Raw genomic sequence first — 12,015 nt, 5'->3', positions numbered from 1 at the left:
TCGGGACAGGGCACTTGTCCAGGCATAAACGGACCAATGCTTGGCATTGCCTGGCCAAAGTGATTATTTCACAGGTGGGAACGTAACCTGAGTTAGTTCAGAGTGAAGCCCAGGGGGTATGATCAGTGACAGGAAGACTATGTGTGGTGTAGATGAAACCCCAGAATGGCTGCAGCCATTTAGTCATCACAAGGCCAGAAAGCCTGAGGTTGTTGCCAACACACTGAGAAGGACGTGGAGAATCACAGATAAATGGGGCGGGAAGTCTACACTGTGCAAATGGATTGACCCCATCTCTTGCGTCTCCCATTGTTTAAGTCAGTTGGAACTGTGGTTTCTTACTTCCAGTTGGCCAAGAGCATTCTTACTAGTAAGTGCTAGGCACTGGGGATTCAGCGGTGACAGTGCTGAGCATACGGCATAGTGGAGGGAGGTAAACAAACAGGACAATTTCATCCAGTATTACGTGTTGTGAGAGGCCTTTCTGGAGAGGCAATATGAGAGTTGATACCCAAAGGGTAAGAAAGAGCTGGCCCTGGGAGGATCTGCGGGGGAGGGTCCTGGGCAAAGAGAATAGCCAGTGTAAAGCTGTGAGGTGGGAGTGAGCATGGGCAAAACAGCGAGGTGTACAGGAAATGAAGTGGGAAGCTCTAAGTAGTGACAGGTAAAATATTTGGGGGCTGGGGAGTCATACTATGCATACAGCAGATATGCCTGGGAAACTATTTCCAGTCTTCTCCATTAATTCCCTTACTTTTGAAACCAGATTCTCATAAATGCCTGTGCTGTTTTTTCCCCTCTTTTCAAAGACAACAGTTAAGAATTCCAAATAAGAGGAAGAGATCAGAGATGCAGCAGTGGCCCACTTCTTAATATGTCTAACTCTAAGAGGACTGTCCCCCATACCAGTTTTCATGGAATTCCTTAACAGGGAAGCACGTCAAGGTGATGGTCAGGGACCCAAGAAAGCTCTCCTGATTTTAAGCTGAGTTTTCAAAACATAGCATTTTGTAGGACTCTACCTTTGCTTATTAAAGTACCTATTTCGGGCCTGCTTTGTACAAACATCTTCAAGTCTAGCATTAAAAACATACACTGACAGTTCCCAATTTCCAGCAGCAATTCTCAAAACTGGCTTTGTCAGATATGGCCTGGTACAGACATGTGTTTCCAGGCCCCACCCCCAGAGGTTCTGACTCAGTAGGTTTGGGCAGTAAATCATAGAAGGTGATTCCAGTGGCATGCCATTACAGGTGTCCTGAGTTCCCTGGACATCTTATAGTCTGTACTTTTGTAAATAAATATGACTGTATATAATCTGTATATTTTGATACTGAGATGACTCCAATCTTTTTTAGAAGTGGATGTTATTTACTGAGAACTAGCTAGAGCCCTTAGAAGCACAGAAAGGAACTGAGAATACAATCAAAAGGTGGTTTGGAGGACCATGGACAAAGGCCAACTGGCACAAGGAAGGGGTGGCCTGCTGGACAGGGCTAGGAAGTAACTACCTCCATATTTAATTGGTCACAAGTATTACTCCGTTAGCAGTATTCGAAGCCCATTCACTCCCAAAATAATTTCCTTTAAAAAGCCACAGGCCAGGGATCCCCGGGTGGCTTAGCGGTTTAGTGCCTGCCTTCAGCCCAGGACGTGATCCTGGAGTCCCGGGATCGAATCCCACATCGGGCTCCCTGTGTGGAGCCTCCTTCTCTCTCTGCTTCTCTCTCTCTCTCTCTCTCTCTCTGTGTGTGTGTGTGTGTGTGTCTCATGAATAAATAAATAAAATCTTAAAAAAAAAGCCACAGGGTAAGATGCTGCTTTCTTACCACCCCCTGCCCTCCTCCCTGTTTCCTGCCACACCACTTCTGATGGGCCTACCAGATGGGGTATAACCAGGCCTTCCTGTCTCAGTACCCCTCAGGGCCCCCCCCACCAGTTTGAGCATCTCTGGTCTACAATTACTGCATAAAAGCTTGTCCTTGACAACTCCATTTTATATGGTATAAACAGAGGTAAACACGTATTAAAAAAACAAAGATATTAATAAATTTACTATTCATTGAATGAGGACACACCGAAGTGGCATTATGAACACTTTTTTAATGACAACAGATGGTAAATTCATACAAATTACAGGCTAGAATATAACGGATACAAAATCCATCCGGGTAACAGTTAGAAAAGTATCACTTACAAAAGTAAATCTGATTCAAGTGGCTAAAGAACTCAAGCCCCCCTTTTTGATAATTACACACAGCTTTCAAAATAGCGCATCTAAACCCTGCCCCTAGTCAGGGCACTATTCAAAGACTACAGCATACTCAATGACTCTACTGAGTTGAAGATTCTAACATCTTCAGCAAGGATGTCTGGAGACATCTCGTAACAGGTTCACTATGCAAAACTCAAACAAGAATATGTGAACGTTCTTTGCAAACTGTAAGGTGCTGTGCAGATGTTGTTAGCTATTGCTATTATTACTGTTCAGTGAGATTTCACTGAACTTGAGAAAAAGGAAGACTAGTCCGTGTAATTGACAAATATGGCTGATAGAACACCTTAAAAGGAATGCAGATACTACTCTCAAGTACGTGTAGTCAAGAAACAGGAAAGAAAGTGTGGCCAGGAGCAATGGTAGTTGAGGAATCCCAGACTATTTTCATCAATAGATAAAGGATCCAACTATTCATAAATTACATGTAATAGTTATGGTTAGATTCCCGAAGTCCCTGAAAATAATTTATTTTCTCAGGTGACCCTTTCCCTTCTGCAAAAAGAAAAAGGAAATCTTGCCAAGTTATCATCGTGTTGCTTCAGCCCAGCTCTTGCAAAACTTATCTTACATGTAAGAGTAGTCTGAACTAATTAAAGTTGTACTAGTCTGTTGGAGGACACAGATCGCTTGACTGCAGAGAAAATCTGCTGCTGACCTCAGACAAGTGACAAATTCTGTGCCACTGTTGAACCATTTATAAAGTGGACCCAACAATGGTCTACAACTTGATCATAAATAAAACAATAAACACGAACTTGTCTAGAGATGAGAAATACACGCTAGATATTTAAATCCTGCATTTCATGTACCTTTGGCCAGCATCTTTGCCTGGCTACACCTTATTTAACTGTTTTTACTGGTCTCCTTGGGTGCTCTAGCTGTATTTATAAAATTTATCTGAAAACGGCAGATAAATATCAAGGCAATCAGTTGCCTCTTTTGACAAAGGGGATGAGATTTTTCTGATGAAAATAGTCGAATTATTATAATGTATATGTTCGATTTCCATCCTGTTTTAAAGATATTTAGGCTCCTTCAGTAACAACTCAAAGTTGAATTCTGCTGTTACACGTAAAACATTATCCACTTGAAGAGATAATGATATCATATGCATTCTATAACACATTTAACTTTCTAGCACAATGGGGAAGAAAAAATTATATTCTGGGGGGCAAAATAGGAGGCAAGGTGAGGAAGGTAGTGTCTTTATCAGTAGCCTGTGCTGACACTTCAAGTCACGCTTCCTAACTGAGGTTATTCTTGCAATCCATTTTCAAACAACAGTGAACATATTCCTAGCTTAGAACACGTATAAGGGCTCAATTGTAAGTTCCTTTCTATACATCCTGAAGTACGTACATTGAGCACAAGGAAATCAGTGAGACATCTTGAAAAATAAATCTAAATGTCAAATACCGTACATCATCTCAAGAGTAGCAGAATAGTGTGTTAACAGTTAAAACTCCAGGAAAAATGAACTGGTTTGAAGACAAGCCCTATATTATAACAATCCTAAATATCAACCGTAGCATCCAATTCTAACTTTCAAACACTTGAGACTTTTTCCAAGAGGAAATTACAACTGCTTTTGCATGAATCTCCGTTTACTTGCAGAAAAACACCCAACCCATAATATTTTCTATTCAGCAAACGTCTGAAATCAAACAAAATAATCTACCGTTGGACATTCATATTTTACAAACGGCATGAGATCCGAAAAGTACAAAACCTTGGCATTACAGAAAAGCAATTAGGTGGAGAACAATTCTAAGTATGACAAGGCATCTAAAGGGATGACCATTTAGAAATTCACCACATAGTATCCCAGACTCAAACAAGGGTCTTCTACAATTTTATATTAAATTTGTTCAATTTTATACTCAAACTGTAGTCTTTAAGAAAACACTTTACATTTAGAGTAACTGCTTAAAGACATTTAAACTGTAGACAATATTCAACCATAAGCAAAAATAAATAGTCCTACAATAATCATCTTTCACTTTTTCTCAAAAATTAAACACAAAAGCCTACTTAGCCTTTATGCCTAACCATCTCCCTCTTCCTTTAGTCCAGTTGCACAACAAAAAAAGGTGAACAAACAAATCAGTAATGGCTAAAATAGCCAGGGCCGCTGTATTAAGAATTACCAGTAACAGGAAATTGGAACAATGAGATATCTATCTAGTAAGAAAAGTAAAGGTAGAATGTGCTTTTTCAAGAAATTGGCCAGAAAGCACTCATCCGGGGAAAAAAAATGCAAATAGCCGTGAGGTAACAAAGGCAGAATTTGAACTAAAACCAAACGTTTGGTGTATTGAACTAGCATTAGGAAATGCACATGGGATGTCAAACAAAATAGTGCTTATCTCCAGGTGGCAACAACACAGGGAATTTAAATTCTCTTCCTGTTTCAATACACATTTTTCCAACTGTGTTTTTAGACTACATACAAGTAGTATCAAGTAGCTGGAAAGAACAGACTAAGGATGCTGAAGTAAATCCATGGGGTCTTTTTCTATCAGACAGGACCTCAAGAGGATGTAACTATAGATATCTGGGATGTAACAGCTTTGATTAAAAAAAGACTTGACTAGCAATCCCAAGAATACTTACTGGATGATCAAAATAATCTTTCAGGATTGTTTATGCTTCCTACATATGTGAAAATGGACACATTCAATTGTAAATTCCTATCACAGACATTATTAAAAAGGCGGGAAAATAAATTGAAAGGGAGCTGACAAAAACCCTGTGATTAAAGCATAACTTCATTGCTGAATGATAGAGCACAGCAGATCATTAAAAAGTTAGCCTAAAAGCACAGGGTAGCCTGCAAAAGCTGAGTGCCCAGGTAGCTATCTCTTTGCTTTGCTACCTAAGATACTTCAATAAACCAGTCCCTCGACATGAATAGGTGTGATTTGGCCTAGTCTTCCCATGAAATAATGTAATGAAAGATTCCTATGGACTAGGGATTACACTTTACGCAAAATTTCTCAGTGACATTCAGATGAAGTCCAAAATCCACAATTCAAGCAATTTTGCACAGGAATTTACAACCTAAAATCCAACAAACCAGGACTTTTGTGATAGTAAGGAAGAGTGTTTCAGCAAAAAATAGTTTAGATTTCTTTCCTTCACTGTGTGCATCTTCACATATCCAGAGAAGTAAGCCTTAAAACCAACCAAAAGAGAAAAATACTGTAAAACATTTCTGGTGGTGAGATAATCAAATTCTTCCCAGAACATGTAACTAAATTAACATACTTGTTAGTGACCAACTTAACTTTTCCAAATTCTCATTGGCAAATGAGAGGCTCATACAGTTAAAACTGATGATACAAATCATTGGATTAGAAGGACCAAAATTTACACTAGTCAAATGTGACTCCTTCAGATTGATTTTAACATGTTCTCAACTTTATTGAAATCATCAATATCCGAGACACATTTACCATTTTTAAAAATCAATTTAATGCTATCAAAAGGTGATGTTCAACTTAATCCTGTTTGCCTTCACGCCACTGTCGTGAGCCTTCATTCCAGGCCACATAAACAAAGAGGGCCAACACCACGTGGACGGCGACCACCGCAACAATAGCAGCATAAAAATAGCTGTCCCTATTGGACATCCCAAAGGCGCCTATCAAGAGAAAAAAAGTTTCCATTTTATTCCAAAATTTATCAAAGTGCAAAAAACAAAGCATACTAGTTTTTCTTAGCTACATATTTATTTAACATCAGGCAATTAAAAAGCAATACTTCGGGTGGTGATAAATCAAGAATTCGTTTAAAGATCTGAACACCTTCTATGCACAAAGAACATTATTCTGAGTGAAAACTGTAATTATCACTTAAGGACTTTGACATAAAAAGGAGGACTTTATTTTCTTTTTCTACTAATGTCTGCCACCAAAGGTACATTCCCCCAAATTCCTCCTCCCACGTCAGCCAGTAAAAGAAAGGACCTGCAAGCTATTTCACAGAAAACCATCAACAAATACACTGTCACACTAAAATAACTCAGTGATGAACAAGTTAATTTCATGAAGGAAGATTCATTTGAACAACATGATTTTTGAGAAGCAAAACAGAAACAGATGGAAGAAGCAAATTAAGAATATCCAGCTTACAGATTAAAAGAGATCATAAAAACACAGAATCTTAAATATACTAAGAGGAAAAATGTCTTGTTTTTTCATCTAAGATTACCTTCAAAAACATAAGACTTAGTCGTGAAATATAACCCAATAGGTACAGTGATCATTAAAGCTGTGAAGAACAGGAGCGTCTTCAGGGTAGATGCTAATGAACTTTCATTTCTGGAATAAAGTAAACAAAGAGAAAATCAGAACCTGTACAACCATATCCAATTGTTTTTGTGTCCATAAACACTATAAATATCCACAGAGAAGATGCTGGAGACCCTGCCTCTGCCTTGGAAGCAGTGGCCAGAGGAAGAAGAGTAGAGTCAGGGACTCAAAACTGGAAGATCCTAAAGACCCAAAGAACACCCAAGAGACTATGATTCAGATCCAGTGTGAGAGGAAGTATCAAAGTATGAAAGTGGTTTGTAGTCTCCAAAGTGCTACGCAAGTGTACCCTGATTACAGAATTTATAATGGAGGTAGCAAAGGAGATGGACAGAAAACAATTAATGCATGTTCCTTCACAAAGCATCCTCTCAAGTGCTAGCTGGATACAGTACACACAAGGTATGAAAATCTCCAAAAAAAAGCAGCCTAGAACAATTTGGATGCAGCTGAAGGAAACTTACTTTAATTTCTTTGAATTAAATAGCTATAAGTGCAACTTAGATGGACTTCACGTAACATGGATGCATTAAAAATTTATGTCAAAACACCTTCTATTCAGTGAATTCTATTTGTCCAGAGATTATTTTAAAATCAAGGAAATATTCCAACGGAGAAAAGTTTTGCTTCAGAATACAATAAAACTATCCTGAAGAATGCAATCACACTTTTCAAATTACATAAAGAAAAACAAGGCTTATACTCTGCTACTTAAAAACATGAATACGAAGATTAACATAAAAAAAGAAAAAAAGTCTTCATGTTCTGTCTCCTAAGTCTGGGAAACGAACTAGGGGTGATGGAAGGGGAGGAGGGCGGGGGGGTGAATGGGTGACAGGCACGGGGGGGGGGGCACTTGACGGAATGAGCACTGGATGTTATTCTGTATGTTGGCAAATTGAACACCAATAAAAAATAAATTTATTATTAAAAAAAAAAAGAAAAGAAAAGAAAAAAAGACGGACGCCTGGGTGGCTCAGTGGTGGAACATCTGCCTTCGGCTCAGGTCATGATCCCAGAGTCCAGGGATGGAGTCCCGCATCAGGCTCCCCGCAGGAAGCCTGCTTCTCCCTCTGCCTGTGTCTCTGCCTCTCTCTGGGTCTCTCATGAATAAATAAATAAAATCTTTTAAAAAAGATTAACATAAAAGCACAAAAAAATTAGATACAATAAAATGTCCATAATTTAAAAAAAATTCACAATTAATGTATATCAATATATGGGCCCATTAAAAAGAATCCTGACCATTACTCACAAACTATTCATGTGACAAATGAACAAGACAAACTATATTATATTATGTTTATCAGGGGTCTGCAAAATAAGGCCTAAGGGCCCAATGCCTATTTCTATAAATAATGTTTAAATGGAACACAGACATACCCATTTGTTTATGTATCATCAAAGATAGCTTTGGAGCTACAAAGGACAAGCTGAGTAACAGTACCAAACTGTATGGCCCTCAAGACCTAAAATATTTACTCCCTGGCCCTTTACAGAAAAACGTCACCAACCACTGACATATACCATTTCAATCATGTTAAAAGTGTGTGCATATAAAAAAGGACTCCAGATCAATATACAAAAATAACTTCTCCATTTTCAAAATGTTCCTTAATGTTGTTTCACTGACTTTTCAAAAAGTAAATCTACTCCAGCACTTGTCCCTTACATTGTCACAGATGAGCAGCCCTATGGAAAGTGAAGGAGTAGTAGGTTTCCAGAAACCCTAGACACATCTGTACCTCATACATACCACCACCTACATTCTAAAAACAGTAAACCCTATAGTTTTAATCATTTAGCTTAAGGTCCTTTTCATCTCTTATATCTAACCATCCTCAGACTATCTTAACACACTTCACACTTTATGCTTATAGTCAACATTGGAGTTAATTTTGTTTCTGGCAATCCTCAGAGGCTATAATTTTTATCCGTATCTCTGGGAAGGAGACAGCCCAGCCTTCAAGGTCCCCCTCAAAAGAGCCTGTCCTCCAGGCACCTTTCCTGATCACTCGAACTGAAATGATTCACTGCTCTGGGACACAATCACACTTAGCTCATACCTGTTATTACAGCACTTAATGTGCCAGCTTGTTTCTTATATAGTCCTGCACATTTCTCTGGAACCTTAGAAAATCCAGGCAAAGGGTTCTTACAACTGTGTAAATGATGATGAGCTAGGAAGTTTCTGGAAGCCCAGAAGGGAAGGGAACAGCTCAAGTTTATGGTTTACAAACAATGGTCTACAAACTTTTTTGACTATTAGTTAAACCATCTAAGTTTTGAGCACAAATCCCATATAAAGGCATATTGATTTTTTTAAACAGATCATCTACACACAAAATACCAATACATCCCTTAAAAAAAGAAAACATATGCAAAAATAGATACTGAAAAGGATAATGCGAAAATAAACTCATGTAGAAGTTCTAGTATTTTCTTTCCATACTTCAGTGGATCATTTTTTAACATCCCACTACAGTGATCGCTGAGCTACACAATCCTCATCTGACATACTTATGCTCCTTTAAACATTTCCTAGCAGTAAACGTTTGGGGAAATTTATTGTGTAATCTTCATGAAGAATATGAGTAGTTCTACAGTAGGGCTATAAAGATTCAATGTCAGTTACCTGACCACTTCTTTCATGAAGCCCAACAAAAAACATGACTTTGTGGAGGTTTCTATGGTTGAGTCCAAGTATGCATTTAAGGTATGCAAAGTTAAGATATCTAACCTGATAAAGAAACAAAGCTTGAGATTCTAGAGAGTGTTAAAACGTTCTTTCGTTCTTCAGATCATCTCTCTTGAGTATCTAATATATGACCTGGTTTTCAGAAAATATTATTATTGAAAAGATAATACCATATAAAAATGTGTTAAGGCAAACAAAAGCACTTATAGTTCCACCACTCAAACATAATTTTTTCTTTTCTACATGTTAATTTCTAGCCCCACATGCTCTACGTCAGGCTTGGGCACATCTTAACAATTCATAGTTTATTTTCAACTTTTTTACTACCTTTACCTTAAGCTCCAAAACTCGTTTATTCTGGATTATGACCTCACAAGTAGGGGACTATATATAAAGTAAAGCCTAAAAACTTCTGAAAACTAGCAAACTTCCTCTAGTGTTTACAGGACATTTTCTCTTTGGCTTCCAGCCACATCCCCACCGTAGTTGGCAGTTCTGCTGGCATAAGCAAGCTTGGGTATGACAGGTGAATCATTCTAAAACAAAGCAACTGAGTGCCTGGGTGGCTCAGTGAGTTAAGCATCTACCTTCGGGCAGCTCAAGTCATGATCCCAGCATCAGGCTCCCTGCTCGGCGGAGAGTCTGCTTTTCCTTTTTTCCTCCCTCTGCCCCTCCTCTGCCCCTCTGCTTGTGCTTGCCTGTGCACTCTAATAAATAAATAAATATTTTAAAAAGAAATAAATATGTAAAACAAATCAACTGATGTTATGCAGTTGATTTCTTATATGTATCTCTCATGGGTGTTACAGAGACTTGTTAGAAATAAAGAAATAACTCAGAATGAACCTTACTGTTTCCCCATCTTGAAACCACCTAGAGTTGACCCACTTCATAGGAACTTCTGCAGCAAGTACTAGGCAGATACAGCTTACCACGTTTCCTTCTGTGGCAAGCAAGACTTTCATGTAAGTAGATTTCACTGTAAATTCCACTAGGAAACACTAGAATCAGTCTAGGAGGGCTACACGGTATTCTAAGTATACTTGACCAAAAAGACCCCAACAACTAGTCAACAGTAATCATAAAAAACCGCTACAGTGATATCATGAGAGAGAAAAGGGTCACGGGGCTCCAAAGATCAGTCTTCGGAATCAATGAGATTGGTCACATGCCAGCTTCAACACTTACTGTGTGATCTTGGGCAAGTCACTCATCCAGAGTAACTTCATCTTCTTTAAAAAAGGGGAGAGAGGGGAACTAAACACTTTCTTAGTTTGCTAACCCATGTATTAAAGAACCTAAGTTGAGTCTGGCACATAGTAGGTCAACATCGAATGGCAGCTAAATCCCTTCCCACCCTTTTGTCTACCGAGGTATCATTGGCTAGGCTAGTGGGCCACAATACCATTCTACTCAGCCACCAGCCCCCATCCTACTAACTCCCCCAAGTGAAGCGGTCTCAAACCAGGGCCAGCCCCTAACTCTCGTCCCTTCATTCGTTCATACAGCAAACATTTAAGCCCCGACGATGCAGGCCCCGTGGGGGGACACGGAGATGGAGAAGGCCGGTTCCTGTCCTCAAGGAGCTCACCCTGCAGTGGGGAGAGATTGCACAGAGCAGGATCGCAAAACAGACGACAGCGACAGGAAGTGCTAGGACAGAAGCCGGAGCTGAAGGCCCGCCGACCTCTCCCGTACGACCCCGGCTCCCGGCTCCCGTGCGTGCAGACGCTACAGGCCCCAACCTGCTTCCCTTCTCCCCTCCCCCGACCCCCCGCAGCCCGGCCACCGCAGGCCCGAGGGTCCAGACGTCACGCCCACCGCAGGCCCGCCCGCCCGCTCGGCTCGGGCCCTCCCCCACACCCCGCTCCAGACCGGGGCCAGGTGGCCTTGCGGTCAGGGCCCCTGCCGGGCCGGGGCGCCGCTCGGGGCTACCTGAAGTCGGGCGGCTGCAGCGCATTCAGCGCCGCTTTATCGAGGCGTTCCATGGTGCAGCCGCGCCCACAGCAGGGGCTGGGAGGCGGGCTGGGCTCGGGGACCGCGCTCCGTCCGCTCGGCGGGCGACCGGTGGAGGCGTGCCACGCCGGAAGTGCCGGCTAGCACCGGGCGGCGGGGCGCAATGCGCAAGTGCGGCGCGCCAGGGTGACGTAGAGCGCGCGGCGCGGGCGCGGGCGCAGGCGCGGGCGCGGGCGCTCACGTGACTTACCGGCCGGGGCTCCGCGGCGTGCGCCCTGCCAGGAGCTGCCTGCGCTCGAGGAGCAGGCCGGGCGAGTAGCCCAGCCACTCCACGTTGAGCCGGGACTTGCCTCGCAGCATGGTCTTCCGCGGAGGGCGGCGGGGTTAGCGGCCCCCGAGCGCGCGTGAGCAGCTTGGTGCCCCTCGGGACAGCCGTCGCCGAGCTGCGGTTTCCAGGCCACCGGAGCAGAGGGGCCGCCACGAGGGACGGCCGGGCGGAGGACTGTGGTCCTAGGCAGCCAAGCGGTTTCCAGACACAGACACACACACACACACACACACAAAGCGGTGCACGTTATTCCCCAGCCCTTGAGAAATGCCACATTATTACCAACAGTGCAAGGCCAGCCGTGGGAAAGTGGGAGGAGTTAGTTTAACACTCACCCGAGTCCGTAAGCTAGTCAATGTCAGAGCTGAAAGAGCCCTTGCTGAGCGTGACTGTTCAGGCCTGACGACGCCGGTGACCCCAACTTCCACTTCAAGTTAAAAAC

At 41.8% G+C, this 12,015-nt stretch overlaps 1 protein-coding gene across 2 annotated transcripts; it reads right to left on the bottom strand.

The window, feature by feature from the left end:
* Window positions 1-2,083: 2,083 nt before the first annotated feature.
* On the bottom strand, window positions 2,084-11,393 carry VMA21 (vacuolar ATPase assembly factor VMA21). 2 transcript variants are annotated; one of them, XM_055337575.1, is made up of 4 exons: window positions 11,225-11,393; window positions 6,491-6,600; window positions 5,734-5,921; window positions 2,084-5,452 (listed from the first exon to the last, which is right to left on the bottom strand). In XM_055337575.1, the coding sequence occupies exons 1-3, from the start codon at window positions 11,275-11,277 to the stop codon at window positions 5,779-5,781; spliced, it is 306 nt and encodes a 101-aa protein (XP_055193550.1). In that variant the 5' UTR covers window positions 11,278-11,393; the 3' UTR covers window positions 2,084-5,452; window positions 5,734-5,778. The 2 variants fall into 2 exon arrangements, with proteins under 2 accessions (XP_055193550.1, XP_055193549.1); XM_055337574.1 differs by lacking the exon at window positions 2,084-5,452 and having other exon boundaries at window positions 5,677-5,921.
* Window positions 11,394-12,015: the final 622 nt, after the last annotated feature.

This window comes from Nyctereutes procyonoides, unplaced genomic scaffold (genome assembly GCF_905146905.1).
Source record: "Nyctereutes procyonoides isolate TBG_1078 unplaced genomic scaffold, NYPRO_anot_genome, whole genome shotgun sequence".
In the NCBI taxonomy this organism is placed as follows: Eukaryota; Metazoa; Chordata; class Mammalia; order Carnivora; family Canidae; genus Nyctereutes; species Nyctereutes procyonoides.
This window is presented reverse-complemented; position numbering and strand designations above follow the sequence as displayed.

Bases quoted from the DNA above. Each gene is read 5' to 3' on its own strand.
- VMA21 (XM_055337575.1), bottom strand. From the start codon at position 11,277: ATGGAACGCCTCGATAAAGCGGCGCTGAATGCGCTGCAGCCGCCCGAC. The intron at 6,601-11,224 runs GTAGCCCCGAGC...ACTTTATTCCAG, and splicing joins CTGCAGCCGCCCGACTTCAG to AAATGAAAGTTCATTAGCAT. The intron at 5,922-6,490 runs GTAATCTTAGAT...TTCTCTTGATAG, and splicing joins TAAGTCTTATGTTTTTGAAG to GCGCCTTTGGGATGTCCAAT.